We start from the raw sequence: 24,439 nt of genomic DNA on the forward strand, positions 1-24,439 counted from the left end.
TTACTGAGTCACACCGTTAAAACTCTTCTGTCTCTCTGCAGGTTGTCACATTGCTCAACGATCTGTACACCTGTTTTGATGCCATCATCGATAACTTTGATGTATACAAGGTAAGTCAGATTCATCAGTCTGAATAACGATAATTAGCCTTATTTGTCTCAGTTATTAGCCTGAGTTTTATCTCTTTCCTTATGTTCACTCTTTGAAACCTGAGTAACTTGGCTTGATTTCTTTTAAAAACATGTCAAGAAATGAGCATCAGACGAAGAAATGACCCTTAAAATTAGCGAGAAATGAGTAAAACATGCAAGAAAATTACCTGAAAATTTGTGTAAAAAAAAAAAAAAGGTTTAAAAAACAAAAAAATAACATGACATTACCTGGAAAAAAAAAATTAAATCCAAAAAAAATTAATTAATTTTAGTTTAATTAATGTTTAGATGTTTGCACATAAAACTAAAGCAAATTTCTTGTGATTCTGATTCTGATTCTTATCGTGATTCGGCCCTCAGGTGGAGACCATCGGCGACGCCTACATGGTGGTGTCAGGGCTGCCGGTGCGGAACGGAAAACTGCACGCCAGAGAGATCGCGGGGATGTCGCTGGCGTTGTTAGAGCAGGTCAAAACATTCAAGATCCGGCACAGACCTAATGACCAGCTGAGACTCAGGATAGGTATTCACACAGGTGAGTCTGAACCCGCAGCCTCATCTCACAAATCTGTATCGCAATTATTTCAAACAGTAGATAGATCATGAGTACTTATCAGGACTATTGATTTATTTTAGAGATAAAATATTTTTTATTGTTGGGAAAATGGGAATAGCACCAGTTTTCTTGTGCTACACTTGGAAGCGTTTCACCTGCATTTTAACATTTGAAACCTGAGCAAATCGGTTTGATTTCTTTTGAAAATATGATTATAAAGGCACTGAGCAACTTGGAAAGATATTAAGGAGAAATTGCAGGAAATTAAGAAAATCCAACAAAAACATTACTGGAGAAATAGTTTTAAAAGACGGAGGAAGAAATTATTACAAGTTAATTATAATTTTAAAAATAGGGAAAAATGTCCATTATTATTATTATTAACAGCTATTTTATTTGTACATTTTTTCTTTTTTTTTGTTTTTGTTTTCTTACCTTTTTTCTGTCTTTTTAAATGTTCATTTCCAGGTTATTTTTTGTACCTCGAACGTGTAACTTCTTCCTGTGTTTTTCAAAAAAAATAAGCCAATTTGCTCAGGCTGCAAAGGGTTAAATAAATAAAGCACTTCTTTAACTTGCTGTTGTATGACATTCCTGCTAATGCACAAATATTTGCATCAAAATAAGACATAAAAATATGGTTCCTCTTCACCTGAATCTCCTAACAATATAAAGAAATATTTTTTAAAAAGCGTGTGTCACACACGTCTTTTGGAGGTGAGTGATACATTGTGCAGCATTGCTATTCTGGACAAGGACGGGGATATAGTGAAGCAGCATTTGCCACGTAGTTCTTCTTGGCCTTCACGCATTCATCATCTGCAGTTTGTTGTGTTTTTTTTAGTTGTGTTGCTTTGCAGATCTCATGCACTCGTTGTGTAAGATTTGTTCTTACTAACATCACTTGCCCTAAATCCAAAATTCCTCCATAATCCATTTTGAGGGAGCTGTTCAACTTCTGCTTCCGACATTTCATTTTTGTTTTGCACATCTGTTCTCTGTCGTATCATTTGATCATGTTTATTTATTTGTGGGAAGCCAACATCATGATCGAGATTATGATTTTTTTAATTGTTGAGCCTTTTTGTATTTTTCACTGGTACACCTATTTTTTCTGGCTCGCACAGTCACAGGAAGATGATCATCCCATTCTTAATTCTGCCTTGTGTCTATCAAAAATTGATTGTCTCCCAGCGGGAAGACAGCCGGTAATGTGCACAACACCAGACCCTTTTTGAATTGTTGAACAAATTGAAGATGCAGGCAGTGATTCAGAGGTCTGAAACAGGCTTCTTCAATATTGTAATTATGAGAACTTATTCAGTTCACGCTTCCGTTTCCAGGAAATACAGCCAGCTGCCCAAGAAATGTGTATTTTGTTGTCAAGTTGATCGAAGCAGCATCAGGATTTCCTGTGCATGACTCCAATCTTTCCCCTGTTATTTCACCTCGTCAGTCTGTGTGTGTGTGTCTCTATATCAAACTGTGATCAAGGTGACACCTGTTGTTGCAAGAACAACCACAGAGGCAGTTTTGAGTGTTTTGCCAAGTGTTAATATGTCTGTCTGTTAGATTTTGTCAATGCAGTAATGTTGCGACCATGCAAGACAGGTTTGTGTAGCTGGTGTGCGAGCCAGAATGTGTATTTGGCCTGTGTTGTTGGTATTTGTTTAGGCTGCACACGTTCTTTCGGTCACTTTCACTTCTGGTAGTCCTTATTGGCACAGGGGTGTGGTTTCACATTATCTTACTGTTCATTCACTAGTATGGCAACACTTAGACAAAGAGGGCGAGTTTGGCTCCAACATTTTCTGTTGACCGTATCGTATTGTCTCTTCTCTTCTCTTCTCTTCTCTTCTCTTCTCTTCTCTTCTCTTCTCGTATCGTATCGTATCGTATCGTATCGTATCGTATCGTATCGTATCGTATCGTATCGTATCGTATCGTATCGTATCGTATCGTATCGCATCGTGTCATCTTTTAATATCAAGTAACATAACATCGTCTTACTTCATTTTGTTTTGCCTTGGTCTTTTAGTTTAATAAACTACTATAAAACATCCCTTGGCTTCATTAATTTCCTTGAACGAGTTGCAGTTACAAACCTAATTAGCCTCTCAGTGGCTCAAAGATGGGTGTTATCTGTGCAAGGGGGCAAAAGTAGGGGGATAGGAATTAGGGAAGAAGCCCCCGAGCCACTTTACACCCCTGGCCCATATTTGTTTCGCGTTGTGGATTGCTGTAACACAACTGGTGTGATCCCATTGCAAAATGGTCTCCAGTCTAAAATTGGTTGCAAGAAATTCTGTAAAAAAAATAGCCATTATGAGCAACACAATTTTCTGTCTCCAATATTTTATTTCTTATCTTTAATGTTCTACAATAGAGAGTTAAGTTTTGTACAAATTATTCATGATTTCTTGCTTGTGTTGATCTGTGTGTTTGATTTGATGTAAAATTGTTGACGTCCTGGGAGGCAAGACAAAATTCACAATTTCTTCTGACAATAAAGCAAAATCAAAGACCTATTTTTATCAATTGCATAGTCCTTTATATTTCCAAGCTACATAACTTTGCATTCCTCAGGTATTGCATGTCCCAGACGTCCTTTAATTATATTAGAAATTTCCCAAACTGGTGTAATTTATGACAATCCCAAAATGTGTGTGTGTGCTTTGGCTTTCTATCCTCACGTGTCTGCCAACATGATTGTTGTGAACCAGTTTGTTGACGCTTTGTTTGGGGTGCTCTCCATCTCCACTTGCATGTTATCAAAGGTTTGCACAGCTGTCAAAACTATTGTGAGTCCAGGAGGCATTTTTGGCAAAGTATTACAGCGTGTTAATGTGACAACTAACGTGTTCTACAACGACATGAACAGAGTGCTTATGAAAATGTAAACTAAACGGATTTATCTGCTTTTCATCCATATTTTGTCACTGTATACTTTATGAAAGTAGGATTAATTAGAGACCGCTGTATTATTCTGTATCCCTTTTTAGAAGATATATCTCATTATTTGGCAACTGAGTGTACATCAGGTGTCGCGGGGTGATTTATAACTTCCCAGCTCTGGATACCAGCACATGGACTGGACATAAACACTCTGGATGTTTTATCTTGACCTGTCTGCTGCATTCAGTCTGACATAATTTACAAGAGGCCTCTGACACAGTATTTAGACTGTGTCCGCTCATGGCGGCACGGTTTGTATTCTTAATCAGACACTTGACATGCAGCAGAAATGGACCAGCGTGCGTAGGCTGGTACTTAACATTGTCAGAGTAATTTAAAGCATTCTGAGCACAGTTTCAATTCACTTACACCTCTGGCGTTTCATTTAAAAACATTTACACTGCGCCGGTTGTGTGATAATGACAGCAGTTTCCAGCATGCCAGATTCTTTTTTTTGTTTTTTTTTTTTTTTGTTCAAAAATGTGACTGTTTTATTTTGGGTTTTATAGGTCCAGTCTGTGCCGGAGTGGTCGGTTTGAAAATGCCCAGATACTGTTTGTTTGGAGATACTGTCAACACGGCATCTCGAATGGAGTCCAACGGAGAAGGTGAGTGTCACGTTTTTTATTTGATTTCAGATGTCCCCAAACACATCTGGATTTAGAGCATGAGTTTATATGACATTGTCCTCATTATCTGATGTTTTTTTAATGTTTACAAGAAGTTCCAACTTTTCTCTTTGAGATTTTTGTCGCTGTCCTGCGTTTTCTGTAAATATTTGTCTTTCATTTTAGCCACGTTTTATTGTACTACTGTCTCCTGGTAGAAATATTCCTCCTAAATTGCCTTTTTTGATTTTTTATCCTAGAGAAGAGGAGAAAATGTTGGCATTGTATGTTTCCACTAGTGCCCAACCGAACTGGGATTTATGAAACTGATACTGATTTTAGGGGGAAAACTTCACTGATATTGGGGTTGATTTATTGAAATTTTGAGCTGGAATGAAAATACCTTTTTCTCTCCGAGTTGTGCTCTGATTTTTATCAGATTTTTTTTAGCTTCTTGACTTATGCAACATTTTAGCTCAGGTTGTACAGATTTTAGGGATGTAAAGCATTTGAATATACTCTAAGAAATGACACCACAATAAGCAAAAATAGGGTTAAAAGTATTTAACAGAATTTGCAAACCATTGACGTGTTACATTTGTATGTTTTTAATACAAAGTTGTTTTCCTGAGAATGAGAAATAGTATCTGTAAGATAAACTGGACTTAGTGTGAGTTTAAATATGTGTTGATTATATTGTACTTCATTGAAGGAGTGATTGAATGGTTGTTGCCAGTTTAACACATAACGGGGACCCTCATAAACAGTCAATGAGCACTTATTTTAACAGTTTGTTAGATCTTACACTCAAAACAAACTATGATTGAGATTCTGTCTTTATTGTACTTTTTTTTAACTTTAATATATCTGTTTAAAATGTGATTTAAAAGCTGAATATAAGACGTATTGACCTGCTGAGTCTAATATTCTCTACTCTGACATTTCTGCTCTTAACTGGCAGTGACAGGAACTGGTGTTATGAAACTGTGGCTGGATATCCTGCAAGCGAATCATCAGATGTATTGATTAACTACTGAGTCGCTTCCTGTATTGTGCCTCCACTGGTAAATAATTGATAGCACTTACAGCGAAGGGCCCTTAGCCAGCGATAAACTGTGCAGCCCGGAGCTTCACGGGCAGGAACCTCGTCTCACGTCTCTGCACTGTGTGCATTAATTGAACAAAACAATACGGATTTTCATCACCGTTAGCTTTTCATCCGCTGACGGGACCGAGTGCATCGTCTCATCTTCCCGGTTTCCTCGTCTGCTGCATGTCCCGAGGCCCGAGATAAAAGCAGTGTGGTGATGATGCAAATATTATCAGAGCTGTCGTTTGTCATTCACGGTGTGAAAATCCTCTCGATGTGTTTTGCAGCCTTAAAGATCCACGTGTCCTCGGCCACCAAAGAAGTGCTGGATGAGTTCGGCTACTTTGATCTCCAGCTACGAGGAGATGTAGAAATGAAGGTAAGAGCCAATTCTTTACTTTTTAAAAATGGACCAAATGAAACACCAGAAAAAGAACAAATATTGCACCAAGACAGACTTTCCCACTTGTGTGCTCACTCTGCAAAAATCATCTGTCTGTGCAACTATAAGGCCTCAGATTCAGACCTGAAGGGTGAAATAATGACTTGTTGCTGGTGCTGTTTACCTTTATATTTTTCAAAAATGTGCTAAAAATAGTATGAAAACACGATAAAAAGGTGATGCAATTGAAACAAATTAATGTGCACTAAAAATAGATAACTTATTGTAAGACTTAATACTAGACGTCAGAACTGTTAAAATAGAGCTCTCTGAATTTTATTTATAGAGCAATTTTCAAGGAACTCAGATACACTAAAATCCAAAACATAAAAAAACACCGCATTAAAGTTAATGTGACATTAATTACACATTAAAAAAGCAGTTTTGAACAGGTGGTGGTATTGATAAGTGTTTTGAACTTGGACAAGTTGTTGCAGTTTTTTTGTCATGTTTTTAACCATTTTCTAACATTTTATAGACCAAAATAATAGATTAATCAACAAGGAAAAAGTTATTATTAGTTGCAGCCCTAGATTAAAGTTACGCAAAATATATTTAATATTTAATTTAGTGACTAGTTAGCATTTTTTAGGGTTGTTGTACGAGGAAAATCTGGACCTTGTTCAAAATTACAGAAAAAAGGAGGAAAAAAAAGATATTCACTTTAAATCCTCACATTTGATAAACTGGAGCCAGCAAATGTTGGTGTAATTAATTTTTGGATGATCAGTTCAGAGGACTATTTCAGTGCTTTTAGCGTTTCAAAAATGACAAGTGTAACAGTGTGGTTCATTTTTCCTTATGTCTTTTATTCGGGGTGGGGGTGTAAGGCGAGCCGCAGCAACCATCAGGGTCACCCTTAAAACGAAGGGCAATGTGATGAATCTATTGATTTGTGTGTTTTTCCAGGGCAAAGGCAAAATGAGAACGTATTGGCTTCTTGGGGAGAAGACTGATGTGTATGTTATCTGAGAGGCCTGCTGAAAATGTGGCAGCAGCAGTGGAGACGACAGCAGAAGCTCCGGTGGCCGAGCCGCCGCTACTTTATTTGTTCTAGAATAAGTCTTTATTGGTGATTTCCGTGCAGAGGAAAACAGAACAACACCGTATGACAAAAAAAAACAAAAAACAGAGGGAATTCCAGGTATATTTATTACCTGCATACTGTAACTGCAAAAAAAAGAAAGAAAAAAAATATTGTAAAAGTTGTTTTTTGTATGAAGAAGCTTTCTGTCCTGAGAGTGAGTACTTTTCACTGATAAATTCTTATTTTTTGTGCTTTCTATATTAAGATTTGTATGATGTGTTTGGAAGTCAATGATGTATTAATATTTCCTTGAAACATCCATTGAAGTTTGGAGGCACAGCGTTACAATTGATGTCACTGCAGGGGTTCACAAACCGTGTTACACAGTACAAGATAATATGTATATATGTATATCCAAGATACTGTAAGATATTTTGTTCAATAAACTGAGTAAAACACTCTTTTTCCATTAAAGGATCAGGCAGTATTTTTTATGCTTTTGCTTTTCAGAGTGCGGTTAGTTATTGATATTTGCAGCCATAAAGGGTGTAACATGAGAAAGCCCCGATGAGTCTGTTATTTTTATGCATTAATGTTAAAGGAATACTTCACTTACCTCATGTTATGTTGAATAACTGAAGACAATGTTGAGGTCCATTTTTAACAACAGCTAAACAATACCAAAACATCTGTTTAAAATTCTCACACAGTCTGCGTAGTATAATCCAAGTCTCGTTAATTGGTTTAATTTCTTTAAAAAAAATATGACGATATGGTAAAGAGCTCTTTAACAAGACATGGACCAAAAATTTGCAAAAAAAAAAAAGTAACAAGAAAATTACCATTAAAAAAATAGTCCAATAATAAAATAATCTATTTATTTTTTATATATTACAAAATATTTTTTCTCTAATATAATTTTAATTATAATTGTAATTATAAATACAGTTTTATGGACTTTTTGGATATTTTTTTAAATAATCTCAATAACGATCCTAATTTTTTGCAATTTGTAGGACATTTCTGGCAAAGATGGTCATTGCCTTTTTTCCTGCATGTTTTAGAAAGAAACCAATCTGCTCAGGTTTTAAAGGGTTAAACAGCTTGTGAAAGGCATCAAATGGTTAAATTTACCATCATGCTGTTCGTGAGAACGCTCTGTATGTATCTGGGTCATAACCTCCTGGCAATACAAGTGTTTTCATCCAAGTTTAACCCAGAAAGAATTTATAAATGACCTCCTGCTGCCTCTGAAATATTGGACGTCCTGCTTGAATTTCACATTTAAAAAGCCGGAAGTGCTCAGAGAGCAAAAGAGAAGCCAGTTCAGCAGAGGGTCAGTCTACCAAGTGTAACCTTTTGGGAACTACTGAGTAACCCTTTAAATCCCAAGCAAATTTACTTGATTTTTTTTTTAAACTTGGAAAGAAGGTAATGAGCAACAAAAGAAGAAATGACCCCAAAATTGGCAAGAAATTAGGAGAAAAAAATATTGGAAAGAAATTTGAAAATGAAAAAAAATCATAATTCTAAAACATATTTTTGAATATGTGATTATGATAATTATAAACATAGTTTTGCCCTAGCTTTTCTCTTTTTTCCATTGCCATTTTTACCTTTTTTTCATTCTAAATCTACCAATTTCTTGCAGTTTGTGAAACATTTAGTACCAAGATGCTCTTTGTATTTTTCCCTTTTGTAAAAAAAAAAAAGTTGCACCAGTTTGCTCAGGGTTCAAAGGTTTAAAATACTTGTGAAAGGCATCTGAAAGCACCCAAGCGATGTCTTTCCAAGTTTCAAAGGGTTAAATTGATTTTCACCTTGAAGATTTTTTTTCTATTTTTGTCTTCTGTCAAAAATCAGCTCTGCACTTTTTCACCTCACAAATCCTGACAATTAGTTCAGGTTTATGTGACTTACATCCGCCTTGTCGCTTCACATTTCACAATACCGCCATGATTATTATTATTTTATTATTATTTAAAATATAACGAGTGAGCCGAAGAGAAACTGACTGCGGCCTAATTAACTGCAAGCAGTTGTGGACAGATAAGGGGGAGAAGAAGTGGAGAAAGGCGAGTCGGTGGCAGGCAGCTGTGTGTTTGTAATAGCATCACCGCTCATTAGATGCTCATTATCAGTTGTGGAGGCACGGGTGCTGTGTGTGTGTGTGTGTGTGTGTGTGTGTGTGTGTGTGTGTGTGTGTGTGTGTATGTTTTCATCTCTGCAGGAGAACATCTTCCCCTCCTGCATGGCTGTAATTACCGCCCACTATCTCACAGTGACACACCGCCGACGCCTGTGAGAGCCACAGCGAGCAGAGTGAAGGTCTCTGCTGAACCCGCCGCTGACCTGCTAACTCCCTGCAACTGACCCCAGAGTCTGTCACCCTGTCGTGTGTTATTTTCTGCCTTTTCATACTTCCGAGACCTCCAAGTACAAAGCCTCCGAGCACACTGCATGAAGGTGTGCATAAATCGAATACTCAGATTTACTTTTAAGAACTAGAAACATAATCAAGTGACAGTTCATCCCCAAATTACCATCAGTGCTATTTATCAGTGTAGACTGAGTAACAGTGCACTCAGCTTGTGGTGCTCAACGCGCCAAATGAATTTTAAAGAAATTAAAAACTCACCAGCAATGTCTCTTTCCTGAAATCATAACCTGGTTAAGATAATCCACAGACTTTGTTGTGAGCTGTTTCATGCAGGAAATGTTTTCTTTCTACATAACTGTCACCGCAGACGGAGGCGTGCATCTACTGTTCGCTCACTTAGCCCACTGAGCTCGCCACACATTGCAAGAAATTAGGAAAAGGTTACAAGAAAATGACAAACTTGCCTTAATTGCTTTAAAAGACAGAGAGAGAGAGGAAAATTTACTAGAAATTAATAATTATAAAAAATATTGAAAATCTTATTATTGTAATTATTTGTAAATATTTATCTATATATTTATTTAATTTTCTGTATTTTTTTTAACCATTTTATTCATTTTGTTTGTTACCTTTTCTTTTTTTTTTGATTATGTTTTTGAAATCCACTAGTTGGGAACCATTGCTCTCGGCCATCAACGTGTATTTTTTGCATTTTTTATTGCAGATTTATTCATTGCAGTTTTTATGCCTTTGCACCAGCAACAACCATGGCCAGAGGCATTATGTTTTTGTTTCACAAAAACATGCTTAAGCACTTATGTCTAATTTTCATTTGCATGTCTTATGGGATAAAATGATAAAATTTTGAGTACACTATGCGGGCCATTATTTAACACCAGAACAGAGGGAGAGACATTGGTTGGATGCTTAATTGGTGACACTAACCTTGCTCGCCCAACTTCTGCCTTTTTCACACAGAGAATTTTAACATGTCACTGTAGGAAAAAACACGGGTGTAAACTCTAAAATTAATGATTGCTGAATTTTATTTGGTAACTTTGATTTCTGGCTCTTTTGATCTCTCATGCTGGCTCACTTTCTCTGCAGCATCGTTAGTGTTATTAGTGACACCTGTGCGTTTCTGCCAGGCTGAAGATGTGTGTGACGTATCCATGTTTTGACAGAAAAATACACTTAATACCTTTTATTAAATCCCTTCAAAGTCTTCACTGCATGAGTCCGGATAGACATCTACGTAAACTGCAACTTGACTGACTGGCAGAGCCAAACAACTGCAAAGAGGTAAGTTATTATTCATCATCTGTGACTAAAGTCTGTTACTCTGCTTTAGTCTGAACAGCATTTCACGGGCTGCGTTCAAATTTAAAGTTAAACTGAGACGCAATTTATGCCTCACACTTATATTCAAGACGCAGAGCTAAACGTCTGTTTGTTTCTCTAAAAGACAAATCTCTGACAAAACTAAGGTCACTTTCTGCTGTTCTGTATTTCTTTCCAGGATCCTCGATGACTTTCTAACCATCTACTGCACAATAAAAAAAATCAACAAACTAATCTAAGCAAAGACTATACTTGCTCAATTTGTACAACAAAAGAAAAATGTATGAAAAACCTCCAATTGGTCAGTTCAGAAATGTAGTCAACATCATAATTTTAACTGTCTGACTTGTTTACAGTGACTCATTGTATTATGTAACTTTATTATTCTTAATAATTCTTTAATAATAATAAAGATCCTAATTTCAGTGGGACTTACCTGATTAAGTAAAGGTTTATATACAAAATAATGAACTTCATACAAGTGCTTCACTATACAGGTAGTTGTCAGCTGCTGTTAACTGTCCGCAATTTATCTCACGTTCATTTTCCTCATCAGACTGCCAATTTACTGAGAGAAGCAGGGGTCGATAACTGTGAGAAGACTGGCCTCGTTCCTGTTTGACTCTTGTCACCTCCTTTCAATTTTCTCCACCATTTTATTGGTGAAAAAAAATAGAAGCATTCAAATATTGATTTGGACGTCGATTGCAAAGATTGAACCTTCGAAGCTTCAAAACATTTGGCTCAGCTCTACAGACGAGGCAGTGCTCACTACATACAGTGTGTTGTGAATTCCCTTTAATGAATTTCTCTCCCAAAAGACCAAAATGATACACAGACAAACAAAACTGTAATTGAGGTGCAGAAACAAAAATGAAAATCTCTTAAATGCATTTCATTTTAAATCTTTAAGTATAGATTTGCTCCAAGGCCTCTTGTTTCAGAGGCAAATTGGTCTCTCTGTATTATCCAATGACACAATGAAATGTTTGGAGAGAAAAGCAGCATAAATATAAGCTAAAATTACTTGTCGCCATAGCTACCGCCTACTAATCCCCGCTGAAAGGATCAGCAGACGCTGGAATTGTCGTCTGATTGACAGAACTCATATGTGAATCTGTAGCGCGGCCGTGTGAATGCGTTTTGCAGGCTGCAGGCCTGAGTGCACCTTCCTTTGTGAAGGTGGAGAAAAACACTTGCTGCTATTCTTTGAGTCCTGATAGCTTTTCTGGTCATTTTCTTCAAAGACAATAGAGAAATATTTATGAGATGTAGGAGGAAAGTGTAGCTTTTTGTTGCTCGGCACCGCTTGATTGCAACAATTAGAGGTTGCAAAAAGGTGAAAAAGAAAATGATAGAAAACGATGAATGGAGCCTGTAAACAAAGTGAGCTCTGTGGTCAGACAGCGGCAGCGGGAGGTACAAAAAAGACCTGAGCTACAAAAAGCACTAAACTGACGCTCTGAAAGAAAAAAATCAGACTTTCAACATGAATTGTGTTTTAAAAGTCCTTCGTTCTTTGCTGTGCGATGTGCTCTTTGGCCATGTGCAATCACTGCCAAGCTGCCAGAAGAAAATGTTGACATTGTACATTTCTACAAAGCTTACATTTGTACGTTTCATATGAATCATGTCAATGTTTCTAAAGTAAAGTACATAAGCTGACTTTGTCGTCTGGAGGTTGACTGTGGATAGTATGAAACCCGCCAAGCTGCAGATTCTGTGCGGGACCAACAAACATGCTAGTTTTGTCTGTTGGTTTAGGCAAATGCACAGCAGTTTTTTAGTCGTCATGCGTAAGAGCTACAGTTTGTGTGATGCAACAACAAAAACAGCTGATTTTTTAGTGAGTCATTGCTGTTTTTCCAGCTGCTTTTTAGGTACCAAATATGGTTGTTATTTAGCAACCCGGTGCGTTTTCCAGCAGGGACAGTGCCACAACAGTTCTACATTTCCTGCCACAATATTGACAGGTATTTTAAGCCAAAACATGATTTTTATAATGCAGAGTTCGGACCAATGGTCCACGATGAGATAAAAAACACTGCAGAGAAAAGTTGCAGTGGTAAGAACCGGCTCGTCTCAAGTTGAGTCAAGCCAACTTTATTGTATGAAGTTACTTTCTTTCCAGATTTCTATTATATTACATTGACTTATTATATTACATTTGCACTTTTTACAATGCATTATACTTGGAAAATGTTTTTGCTTAATAAATTGATGCATTTTGTCAACATATTCTACGGATCTTTAATGTTTTTCGCAAAGGCATTTCTTAGCACTCCATGCAAATAAATCCCACTGTTGCCACTCTACTAATCTGATCTGTTTCCACTTTATGAAAGCATTCACATGTGGTTATAATGTTTATTTTCATGTATATGTATGTAATGGAAACACTGTGGTTAATATTTCCAGAAGTGACTGACAAACTGGTGGTTTGGCTGAGCAGACAGAGGACGTACGACACCTACAGAAATTCAAATTTAAAGGGTAAGTTAAGTTTTTTTCCAACTTGGGCGCTGTTTTCCCATGTTTTTGTGTCTAATGTGTGAACAACAATATTTGAAACTGGTCCAGTTTTGAGTGATAAAGGCAACAATGTAAGAAGGTTAAATCCCACACACTCTTAAAAGAAAAAGCGGAAGAAAATGTCAGAGGGAGAGTGAAAAAAACAAAACCACAACATGAGGAGCAGTGCAGCTACGTTTCCGTATTCTTTTAGTTGTTTGTTTACGGGCTGCGGTCTGCACTGTGTGTCACCGTTAATGCTTCGGGTCAGAACTGACCAGACTGCTGACAGATGGAGTAAATAATTATTTACTTAGGAGGCCAAACATGGAGGCAAACATGTCTCAGTAAATCTGTTTTATTAAGTTCAAAGTTAGTTTGTTTGGCAGGTTTAAAGTCCAAATGTCAGCAAACTTCTATCTGTTTTTTCATCCTGACCTCAGCTGAGTATCTGTTATAAAATATCTGTTTTTCAATGGGTTACCACTTTCATGTGGATTGGTAATGAAGATATTTTATGCGATAAATTGTCTCAGTTATCTGGCGGGAGCTCGATTTCATCCAGCCGCTCGCTGATGGGTGTGCTGAATAGGGCCGACTTCTTAAAAGGAGCTTTCAGGTTTCGTACGCCGGTGACACCCTGAGACAACAAGAATAAGACGACACATTGCAAAGAGGGAATAATGGAGGTCAAAGGTTTGAATAGAGTCGATCATCACCCTCATCTCGACCTTTTTAGATATGTGTCACTCTGCTAAAAGCTGTTGCTGCTTTCTCCGCTGACATTATACACTGCCATTAGTGACTCTGTTATTCTTTAAAGCAGTGGAAAAAACCTGACAACATCAGAGAGATAATCACTGATATAGATCATATACCTGCTGGTCCATAAAAAAGCACTCAAAGGTAACTGTAAATATTTATGTGTTATTAACCCTTGGGGACTGCTTGTCACATTTTTCACACATTTCTTGCTTTATGTTTGGTCATTTTGGCGGTTTTCGTGCATATGGAATTCATTTTGTCAAGATTGTGTATTTTTGTTTAATCTTGGAATTTCCTGTCTCAAATACACAGCGTAAAGAAAATTTTAACATTCATACTGTCGAGTGCAAAAACTGCATCATTAAAACCCATTCAAACTGCAATTTTTGAGCCCACAGCCACCAAACATAAAAACATGCACTGTACACGGGTGTCATTTCGGGCTTTTGCCTTGGAATTTGTAAATTTGACTATTTTCCATCTGATGTAATGTTTTTTTAATCTTTAATTTTTTAACCATATTTGGCCTATGCTATTTCCACTGCATGCACTGCCACAATCAATGTTGCTGCAAGTCACTGACATTTGACATATCTCAGGCTGTAATAATCCAAAAAACAACAACAAAAAAACTGGCATTTAAAGGGTTATAATTTGGGAAAACTAATAAATATTTGATATTTATAAATAGGACTGATGTTGATTAAGAAGTTGACTCAGTGAAAGTAGAAAATAATATTAAAGTAAATCTTTTTAAAGCTTGATTTTGAAAAACAAACAAACAAACAAACAAACAAACAAACAAACAAACAAACAAACAAACAAACAGGAACAATCTGACACACCTGTACTCGCTGGCAGTTTTCACTCCAAAATGTGATGGCCTGGTCACTTTTATAATCATGAACCTAAAAATGAGACGACAAGGGCACACTGTCAAATGAACAGTACTGTCAGTTTTCTACTTTCTGCTTCAACGCTGAACAAAAAATAAACACTTTTGCTCCATTTTGCACAATTCAAACAAATTTGTGACCAAAACTTAGAGAGAAATATATCTATTGAGTGCATGAAAAAGTTTTAGATTTTTACATTAGACCTGTGAAAATGGGACTAAAAACAAACAGTGCTGCAGTTATATTTTTGTTAAAGATATTTTTGAAGCTGTGTTACTCTTTATATTTTAGGATCATTATGAGCTGTGACGGCGCCTCTGCTCGGGTCCTCTGACCTTTTCAGCAGAAGGTGACACACAAAACAAAACCACGTTCAGCGTCATCCCACCATGTGCATTTGTTGACATCACAGTGGTAGCATCCCAGATCGTAAATAGCAGACACAGAGGGAAATCTAAAACGTGATAATTAGACGTGGAAGTCCACTGCAAAGCTGCGATTTGTGATGGCTTGGAATGAGAAAGTGAAACATGTCCACTAATGTGTCCTCGGCCAGATTGAAAGCCAACTCAGCCGACTCTTATGCCAAGAATGAACGGACAAAGAGTTGCAGAAAGACGCATGTTTACACCAGCTGGAAACAGGCTCACGCACTTGTGTTGTTTCAGGGGTTAACGGCACAAACCCCTCGACACAGAAATCCCGCTGTGTTGTGGAGCAGAAGTCAGTTTTGGGAGTCGGTGGGTTCATTTCTGCCTCAATCTTCTCTCTGTGAAAATAAGAAAATGTCAGCCTCAGTATCTGGAAATACTGGAACTACCTACTATTCAAAACAGCCCCGTTTCTGAGTAATTATAACCGGATTATAATTACGAGGCCAGTTTCCATTACAGATTTGTGCGAAATTTAGCAAGTTTAGCAAGCAAAGCAATATTTAGTAATCAATTCGTAAAAAGTACAAATAAGTAACTGAAAAAATAAGCAATAAATAAAAAAAGGAGGAAAGTTAAAAACAAACAATAAAATTACCTCAAAAAATGTAATAAGTACAATTAAGTAACATAATTTTAAATTACAAAAAAGTTTAAAGTTATAAATTAATCAGTTTTGTGGATATTTTCCATTACTTTTTAAGATATTAATTGTCTAAATCTACTAATTTCTTGCAATTTGAAGTATATTTCTTGCCAAGTTGCTTGTTCCCTTTTTTCTCATGCTTTTGGGAGAAATCAAGTTAATTTGTTCAGGATCCAATATCTACTTCTTGGTGTGAAGAACCACAGAAATGTGAACAAACCGACTGCAAACATTCCTACAACAGCATTTTTGGTATTTGATTTCAAATGTAAACCTATATTAACTTTCATTTATTCAATCAGCTGAATGAAATTTAGCCACGCGCTGTTTGTTTGTGTCGTCTCACCCAAACAAGAGTGAGGTTAATGCCAGTCAAGCACCGTCTGTTCCTGCCCACTCAGTCCTGAGAAGAGGTCCAATCAGTGCAAACAACGTGCGGCTGAAACAACACGATGTAGGACCTTTAAGAGTGGTGATGTAAGACACTCGTTATCCTGGCACATATCATTTATTGTCATTCAGCGGGTCAGTGCTCATTATATGTTTTCAAGTATTTTGTTTCACAAGAGACTGAGGTGATATTCAACCGTTTGAAACCTGAACAGACTGGCTTGGTTTCTCTGAAAAACATGGGAAGAAGACAATGAGCAACACAACAATGCCCCAAAAATCAGCAAGAAATGTCTAAAACGTTACAATAAAATTACCTGAAATTAGCAAAACAAAACAAAACAAAAAGATAATAATAATAATAATAATAATAATAATGATAATGATAATGATAATGATAATAATAATAATAATAATAATAATAATAATAAATACAAAATAAATAAAGCACAAGAACAAAAACAGGGAATGACCTGAAAAATGTAATAAACAAAACAATTAATATAAATTTGAAAAAATAAATATGTTTATCTGTAACTGAATTCTAATATATATGTTTAATTATAATAATAAAAATATAGTTTTCTTGATATTATTCCCAAGTAATTTGATAATTCTTTCATGATTCTCTCTCTCAAGTTAATTTTCACTTTCTGTCAACTTTTACTACTTTCTTGAAAATTGTGGGACATTTATGCAAGATTTTTCCCCATTTCTTTTTTTTTTAAAGAAATCATACTAGTTTTCTAAAGTTTCAAAAGTTTAAATACTTTTGAAAGGTGTCTGAATGTAGCACAAGAAAACTGATTTTGATCCAAGTTTTACAGGGTTCAGCCATAAAAAAGGCCACAAAATTTCTCCAAAATCTTCACTGGATGGGAACCCAGTATGAATCAAGTAGTGCTGCTGTGTACTTTAAAAATCCAGGAAATTTAGTGAATGGCTCAAGAATGAGTGATGAGACACCGTCTACTGCCGGACGAGCCGTTTTCACCAAAGACACGCCGCTTTGTATTCTTTATGAGCAGTTGTTAATAACCTCATCTGTGGGGAGAGACTCTATAAGCGCCATCAGGATGACTGGCCTCCATGTAAAATAACATCATAAAATCTGATTTAAAAGGTATTACAGCTGCGATTGAACAGTAAAACAAACCCAGACGTGTAAATATTACATCACTTTCCTCCGACATGTTTCCCGCAAGACACGGTCAGGCGGTGTTCTCCTTTTCCATAAACAAACCGATTCCAGCAATAATTTATTTAGCATCAAAAGGCTTTCATAGTTGATTTACCTTATCATCTGGGCAAGGTGTTTTTCCAAAAGCTCGCCTCTGATGCCTGACCCGTGGAAGCAAAGAAAAGAAGAGCATTTAAATCATCTGGGAAAGACTTATTGAGTGAAATAAAAAAACTAAATTAAGCAAAATAGTTCAAAGTGAATGTTTTAATCTAGTACTCAGCTTCTCCGCCTCAATTAAATCTCTCCAGCTCTTCTGAAATACGGTCTAGTGTGCACGTGGGCTGAAATGGTAGTTTTGAAGTGAGGCGGGCGACAGACACGTACCCCGCAGCCTCACCCCTGGACTTTTCGGAGGGATGTAAGTTGCTCTCTGTGTAGTGACGGTTTCTATTTTGGCGTCTTGGTCCATCGTGAGAATCCCTCTGTGTCCGTGTCTCTGGATTTGCGTCTTCTCCTCCTGAGTGTCAAGAGCAGCAACGGCCCTCTGTGTAAATGAACAAACAGGATTCAGATATTTATCATGTCTATGGAAACATGCATTTTTCAGACACGTCTTCCCCCCCGTTAGCAGAGATCTATACAATCAGCAAAGTGTTAAGATTACTGTCACTATTCAACTAACAAAACGTCCCTGCTTCTGTCCTGAAGTTATGACGCTGAGAAATGGACTGAAATGTGTTTTTTTTTATTTTTTATTATGATGTCACAATGAAATTTAGTTTTGACCTTGTGAATATATGATGTCAGCACTTAATCACTTTAACCTATTATACATTTGTGTGTAATTTTGTCATAGTTAGTGAGTTGTGGCCAAAAACATGTTTTGTGAGGTCGCAGTGACCTTTGAACCTTGACCACAAAATTCTAATTTGTTCATTCTTCCTCCGAGTGAACATTTGTACCAAGTTTGAGGAAATTCTCTCACAGCCTTCTTGAGATATGGTGGTAATAAAAATGAAACAAACTCCTAAAACAATGCCACTTTCAAAGTGATTTTGGTGTGAGAGCGCAACGCCTAAAGCCAACTTTCGGACAGCGTGAGAACATGACCGGACTGTTTTTACTTTACTTTGCGGCGTTATCTCGCAGAGAAGCACGTTCATGACTGAAGCTAAATGTAATATGAATCAGAAAATGGTGAAATTGTGGTGCATTTGCACACCTGAGACACTTGCATGCCGTATTTCTACTGTGTTACTCTTTGTTCAGGGATAGTAACATAGTTGTGTTGACAGTGAAAACCTACTTTGATTTACTCTCACAAAAGTAATCAGATTGATAAAGAATTGGACTGATAAACAGTCAATAATGGCATTGGTATAAATAAAATCTAAATTCCCATCTCTAGACAGCAAACTGAATATTTTAGAGTTTTTATGAAGAGCAAGGTTACCGTGGACTTTGGGAACTCGTGCTGAATATTTTTAACCCCATTCAGAATATCTGTGCTGTTTGTATTGTGTGTGTAAGCACTTAGTGAGACAACAGGTTGAATGCCTTTTATAAGCACGTGCCAGCTTTAATAGTGTTGACTCTGTTTATAACTGAGTTTTCAAGGTAATGCAGCAGGCAGAGAAAAAGTCTCAGCCATTATGACGCACATTAAAAGAAAAAAAGGCATGTGTGCACAATCACTGTATGAGAGGCTTCTCACTGACCTGAAACACAAACTACACCTGTATCTCCTCACTGACCCGAAACACAAACTACACCTGTATCTCCTCACTGACCTGAAACACAAACTACACCTGTATCTCCTCACTGACCTGAAACACAAAATACACCTGTATCTCCTCACTGACCTGAAACACAAACTACACCTGTATCTCCTCACCGATATTCTAATATCTGAATATCAGGGGAGCTTTTGACCTGAGGACAAACACACAAACTGGGTCACAGTTCCAGTTTTTGGTAACAAAACTTCATTTTGGTCAAAAATGACATTTTGTGGTGATTGTGCGATCATGTGGACAGATATCCTTCATCTCCTGTTTTTTTAAATAATAAATGTGAGCTGTGTTCAGCTTAACTCCAAATCCTTTTGGAGAAACAAAACAAAATCCAATAACTTCACTTAAAGTTTTTCTGGCTTTGTTTTGTTGTGCTTTGATTTCTTTGTTTACCCAAAAAAAACATATCCTTTATGGTAAAAGGTTAATATGTAATTTAATATTTATTCTGTTGCTTTGCATCCTTCCCCTGTGCAGGAAAGCATTCTTTGCTGTAGACATTTTTTATTTTATTTTTGACATTTTTAGCTTCATTGTCTTTTTATTATTATTATTATTATTATTAAAGAGTATATAAAAAACAATAAGTCACATTACTTTGATGGAGTTATTAAAATAGTTTCATTACTTATTACTTTTCTTACAAGATTACTCTAGTCTGTAAGCTATTACACTCAAAAAGCTTTCTTCCCACCAGGTGAAACATGTATGTATACATGCACCATGTATGAAAGGTGCTTTATAAATACAATGTTATTATTAGCATCATTATTATCATCATTATTTTTGTGTTTATTATTATTGTGCTAAGACAAGTCAATGTGTACTATTGTTCTGTGGTCACAGAGCACAACATAACATCGTATTGCTTTTAAATGAATATAGTTAGCTAACATCAGGGAGGCTAAATTCACGGTTCACTAACTTCACTCACCTCTTCTGTCCAGTTGTTCATCATGCATCTTCCTGTTTTATTTTCCGCGGTGGTCATTTTAGCACCGAGATTAACAAGAAACGTGACTAAAATTGGCCGAGTAAACACTAAAACCTCTCGAAATCTGAAATTAGCGACGAGTGTCACTTAGCAACAAGATTCTGTTGACGGAAGTGTCGCTATGACAACGGTTTTTCTTTACCAGGAAGGAAGGAGACGGGAGCAAGAATGGGAACTATTGTTATGTTTAACTAAACATAACTAATTAACTAAACAAAAAAAAATTAAACAAAGTTTAAAAAAAACAAAATTACATTTATCCTTGATCCTGTTATATCTTTGAAGTTGAAGGTTGAGTTGATTTAAATATCTATATATATAAGTCTTGTGTCAGTACGGAGTGCAATAATTTTGCGAAGAATATTCATTGGATTGATAAAATGTTGGTTATTAAATAAATAAATACTTTATTAGGCTACTAATTAGATTTTAAAAACTTCCTTTAGAATTATAGCTACACAAGTTTTACCCTCCGGAGCATTTGCTCAAGAACTTTTATGGATGAAATAAATAGAAATTGCTCTCTTATCAAGACACTGCACTCCATGTTTTCTGGTCGTTATGGGGAGATGTTTAAAACATGTGTATTGGTGACATCTTGCACAAATACTTTGTTTTAGGGCTACGTGTGAGATTCCTTGCTTGTGACAGTAAATTTGAGGTGAAGACAAATTGGATGAAATTATAAGAATAAGTATTCACAAGCCAAAGTCTATATACATTTATATATATATATATATATATATATATATATATATATATATATATATATATATATATATACATTTATATATATATATATAAAAAAGGCCCCTCTGATGTTATTTTTTTAACCCTTATGGACTGTTTGAATTTTATGCACTTTTCATTCTTCATTTTTTTGTTAATTTTGACAGCACATTAGAATTATACATTAAAAATATGAATATGGGATTTTTTTTTTAAATTGCATTTTTTTATGTCATTTTTGTTTGTTTTTGGTAATTTTTAGGTATTTTCCTTGTAACTTCTTACTAATTTGTTACTACATTTTGGTTCATTTCTTGTTAACCCTGCCTTACCCCCCATGTTTTTGATGGAAATGAATCCGATTCGCTTTAGGTTTTGAAGGGTTAACCTGCCAGAGGATGCTGTGACAACAGCAGTATCACCACAGGTGGAGTTAATTAGGGCCATCATTACTGTCCATCTGTGCTGTTCCCACCACAACAAGCCAAAATATCTGCCTTGAAAAATATTTTATTGATGTTAAATGTAAATTATGGACAGATTAAAATATTGGCTGACTTTATAGCCAGTTTGGAGTTCACGGAGCACCACAGCTGAAGGATTATTTACTCAGCTCCTTCAAACAGGACTTCATCTATGAGCACGTCGTTGTCGTCGACCGGGATCTCCTCACACAGCTGCTCCTTGAAGGCCAGAGCGATGGTGTAGGGCTTTCCTTTGGGGTGTCTCATGCATCGCTCCAAGTAGGTGTCATAAAAACCCTTTCCTCGTCCCAGCCGGTTCCCCTGCCGGTCAAACCCCAGCCCGGGCATCAGGATCAGGTCCAGGCCTCCAGCTGACAGCGCTTCCTCCCTGCTGGTGTCCTCCTCTGCAGGCTGTCTGATGTTCCAGGCCGTCAGAGGCAGCGTCTGCATGTCCTGCAGACTGTGCAGCTGCAGCATGTCCATGTGGTTGCCCCTGCTCGTCTCATATCTGGGGATGAAGCAGCTTTTTCCTCGCGTAAACGCGTCTTTGATGATCTCCTCGGTGCGCACCTCGTCGTGCATGCTGAGAAACACCGCGATCCTCTGACAGGACTCATACTTTGGGTGTCTGAACAGCTGCTGGGAGAGCGCGAGAGACTGTCGCTGCTTCTCCTCGTCGCTCAGAGCTGCAACCCGTCGCTTTATTTCTCTCCTCAGAGCTTGTTTTGCTGCACGCAGCGCGGCCATCCTGCACCAAAAACTTTACATCCAGGTGAGAAACAAATAGAGATTATTAAACTAATAACTCTGTGAGGTTTGTTCTGTGTTTGCCTCGTGGAAGAAGCGATTTCGACATCTGCAGATTTGCTTTTCCAGAAGTTAAACATTAGCAAGTTTATCAACACATGACAGGAGTTGAAGTTTGACTGACGCTCGCGTAATTGCGCCATCACGTTGCGTGCTTACGTCACCTTCTTCTTCTGCAGTGGATTAATGGCGCTTAACAGGAGAATCAGCGCCACCAGCTGCTGCTGCACTTTCCTGTGTGTTGTAGTTTATTATTTTTCTGTGCATGTTAATTTTTGCTCAATGCATTTTAATGTAATGCACATTAACATACCGTCTATGATTTATATATGTGCTAGAAGGAAAACTGCCTTTTAAAATGTCTCAAAAGAGCATGCACTGTGTCAAGTGTTGGGGGAATTATTCTTTTAGACTATTACAAAAACATAACATAAATACTCTTTTGCAAGTTGCATTGGAAAAATTCCAAAAACGTTAAATAAATAAAAGGAAAACAGCAAGTCCTTATATATGAGAAGCTCGAACCATTAAATGCTTTTGCATGAAAAATGACTAAATTGACTATATAATAGCTTTGTGGAATAAGAAAGTACAATAAGTTCCTCTTAAATTGGAGTAGAAGTGAAGAGTAGCATGGGATTGAAATACTCAAGTAACAACTGGGGTTCTTGGGTCTTAAACACTTTATTTTCTGCATTGAATTTTGATGCACCACTTAATGATGGATGAATGAACTATCAAAATAATAATAAAAAAAATTAAATATAAGTAAAGAATAATGCTGTAAGGTTCTCGGGCATTCTGTATTGGTTTCCCTGCGAGTCAAAACACACAGTGACCTTTTTAAATGTGCATGTGGCACCTTAAATATATTAATATTAACACAATTTTGTAATTATATTAAAATTTGTAATAATAAAGGTACTATTATTTTCATGTTTCTATTGGGGGAGACAAATGCATGTGTGGGGGATGCTTGTTTTTTTAATTTTCAATGTATTTATTGATATATTTTTAACTTAGTTACTTGTTTTGAGCAATGCACAGTTGTTTCTTATATATTAACGTTACATTTAACGTTTCCTCACTGTGCAAAGAAACCTTTCTCAAAGTGTGTTCATTTGTTAGTTACCATGTCTTGGGACAAACTGTTTTTTTTTTAGAACATTTTAACAAATTATGCTTTTAAAAAAATGTTCCCAGCGTCTCCAGGGTAAATGACACCTTAAGATTAATGTAAAGTATTTTGACTTATTGATATGCGGAGCTCGTATTATTCTAAATACAAGAAACTACTGGCTTTTTCCTACTCTGTCTGATTAAAAAAATGGGCCTCTTTCTTTTCTGAATTTATGTGAATATTCTTCCTCACATTCTTTCAGGTGAACACAGGAGCATGTCCTCTGGTCTCCAGGAGACAGCTGTGGGTGAGAGCGTTTTCCCCCGACGTGCAATTAAAGTGAATAAAGATGACATTCTTGTCATTTGATCACCTGCTGAAACACCCTGACATCCGTCCTCTGATTGATCCATCCAATCATCACCCATAGTTACACACCATCCTGCTGAGCTGAGTCGGGGTTTAGGTGGCAGCTGGAACATTGCAAGTCAGGTATTTTTTTTTCTCTTCTTTTTATGAACTCTCATGTTTCTCCGTGACAAAAGGCAGAGCTTACTGCGGAGTGAAAAGCCCATATGTGAACAGTAAAAATAATTATTAACACAAATTACTTACAAATCATGAATTAAAAAAAACACATCTTTTTCAAGATCTCCTCTCATACATGACCACCATCCAAAAAGCTCAAAAACAGCACATACACATACTGTTTCTAAGCAAGCAAATCCAATAAAACGAAGAATCAAACTTCATAAAGTAGCCGTTAAGATGAAGAATAAACCAATAAAAGATAAAAAGACACGAGTCAGACCTGATATAAAAAACCCAACAATAATACTAGCAGAAGACAATTAAAAGAGAATAATACATATAAATAAAATAACTAAAAAACAGAATGATATAAGATTAATAGACCAATAAAACATGATTAAAAAAATAAAATCAAATAGGAAAATGAAAATAAGATGAGGCAGTTAGAGGAGGATAGATCATATGAATTAGAATAAATAAAATAACTAAAAGCAGAATAAAACAGACAAAAAATCTTACAAATTATGCAAAATAATTAGAATGGTCATAGATTTAAAATAAATAAATAAAACATGATAACACACAAGTAAAACCTACAAAGTAAGATAAAATAATAGATAAACCAAGA

General features: G+C 36.4%; 3 protein-coding genes across 3 annotated transcripts in view; 1 reads left to right on the forward strand and 2 right to left on the reverse strand.

Annotated features, from left to right (window-relative positions):
• npr2 (natriuretic peptide receptor 2) overlaps positions 1–7,304 on the forward strand; it is a 71,955-nt gene extending 64,651 nt beyond the window's left edge. Inside the window, exons 18-22 of the mRNA XM_042508869.2 lie at positions 42–110; positions 513–687; positions 4,173–4,271; positions 5,649–5,740; positions 6,713–7,304. Coding sequence (XP_042364803.1) covers positions 42–110; positions 513–687; positions 4,173–4,271; positions 5,649–5,740; positions 6,713–6,775 — 498 coding nt within the window. The 3' untranslated portion in view covers positions 6,776–7,304. The remainder of the gene's footprint in view (positions 1–41; positions 111–512; positions 688–4,172; positions 4,272–5,648; positions 5,741–6,712) is intronic.
• A 6,100-nt stretch (positions 7,305–13,404) lies between these two features.
• spag8 (sperm associated antigen 8) lies at positions 13,405–20,901 on the reverse strand. The gene is made up of 6 exons (XM_042508706.2): positions 20,101–20,901; positions 17,758–17,917; positions 17,486–17,531; positions 15,378–15,492; positions 14,673–14,735; positions 13,405–13,702 (listed from the first exon to the last, which is right to left on the reverse strand). Exons 1-6 carry the CDS (start codon positions 20,155–20,157, stop codon positions 13,595–13,597), a joined length of 549 nt encoding a protein of 182 aa, XP_042364640.2. The 5' UTR covers positions 20,158–20,901; the 3' UTR covers positions 13,405–13,594.
• Positions 20,902–21,383: 482 nt separating this feature from the next.
• On the reverse strand, positions 21,384–22,300 carry mthfs (5,10-methenyltetrahydrofolate synthetase (5-formyltetrahydrofolate cyclo-ligase)). The gene has a single exon (XM_042482156.2). The coding sequence runs from the start codon at positions 22,098–22,100 to the stop codon at positions 21,495–21,497; it is 606 nt and encodes a 201-aa protein (XP_042338090.1). The 5' UTR covers positions 22,101–22,300; the 3' UTR covers positions 21,384–21,494.
• Positions 22,301–24,439: the final 2,139 nt, after the last annotated feature.

This window comes from Plectropomus leopardus, chromosome 20 (genome assembly GCF_026936395.1).
Source record: "Plectropomus leopardus strain MGB_pleo_1.0 chromosome 20, ASM2693639v1, whole genome shotgun sequence".
NCBI lineage: Eukaryota > Metazoa > Chordata > Actinopteri > Perciformes > Serranidae > Plectropomus > Plectropomus leopardus.

What these genes read in the sequence shown, in the direction of transcription:
- spag8 (XM_042508706.2), bottom strand. Translation starts at nt 20,157, where the DNA reads ATGACCACCGCGGAAAATAAAACAGGAAGATGCATGATGAACAACTGG. An exon ending in TCCAGGGGTGAGGCTGCGGG is followed by an intron (nt 17,532 to 17,757) that starts GTACGTGTCTGT and finishes TCCACGGGTCAG; the next exon opens with GCATCAGAGGCGAGCTTTTG. An exon ending in AAAACTGCCAGCGAGTACAG is followed by an intron (nt 13,703 to 14,672) that starts GTGTGTCAGATT and finishes TTGTTGTCTCAG; the next exon opens with GGTGTCACCGGCGTACGAAA.
- mthfs (XM_042482156.2), bottom strand. Translation starts at nt 22,100, where the DNA reads ATGGCCGCGCTGCGTGCAGCAAAACAAGCTCTGAGGAGAGAAATAAAG.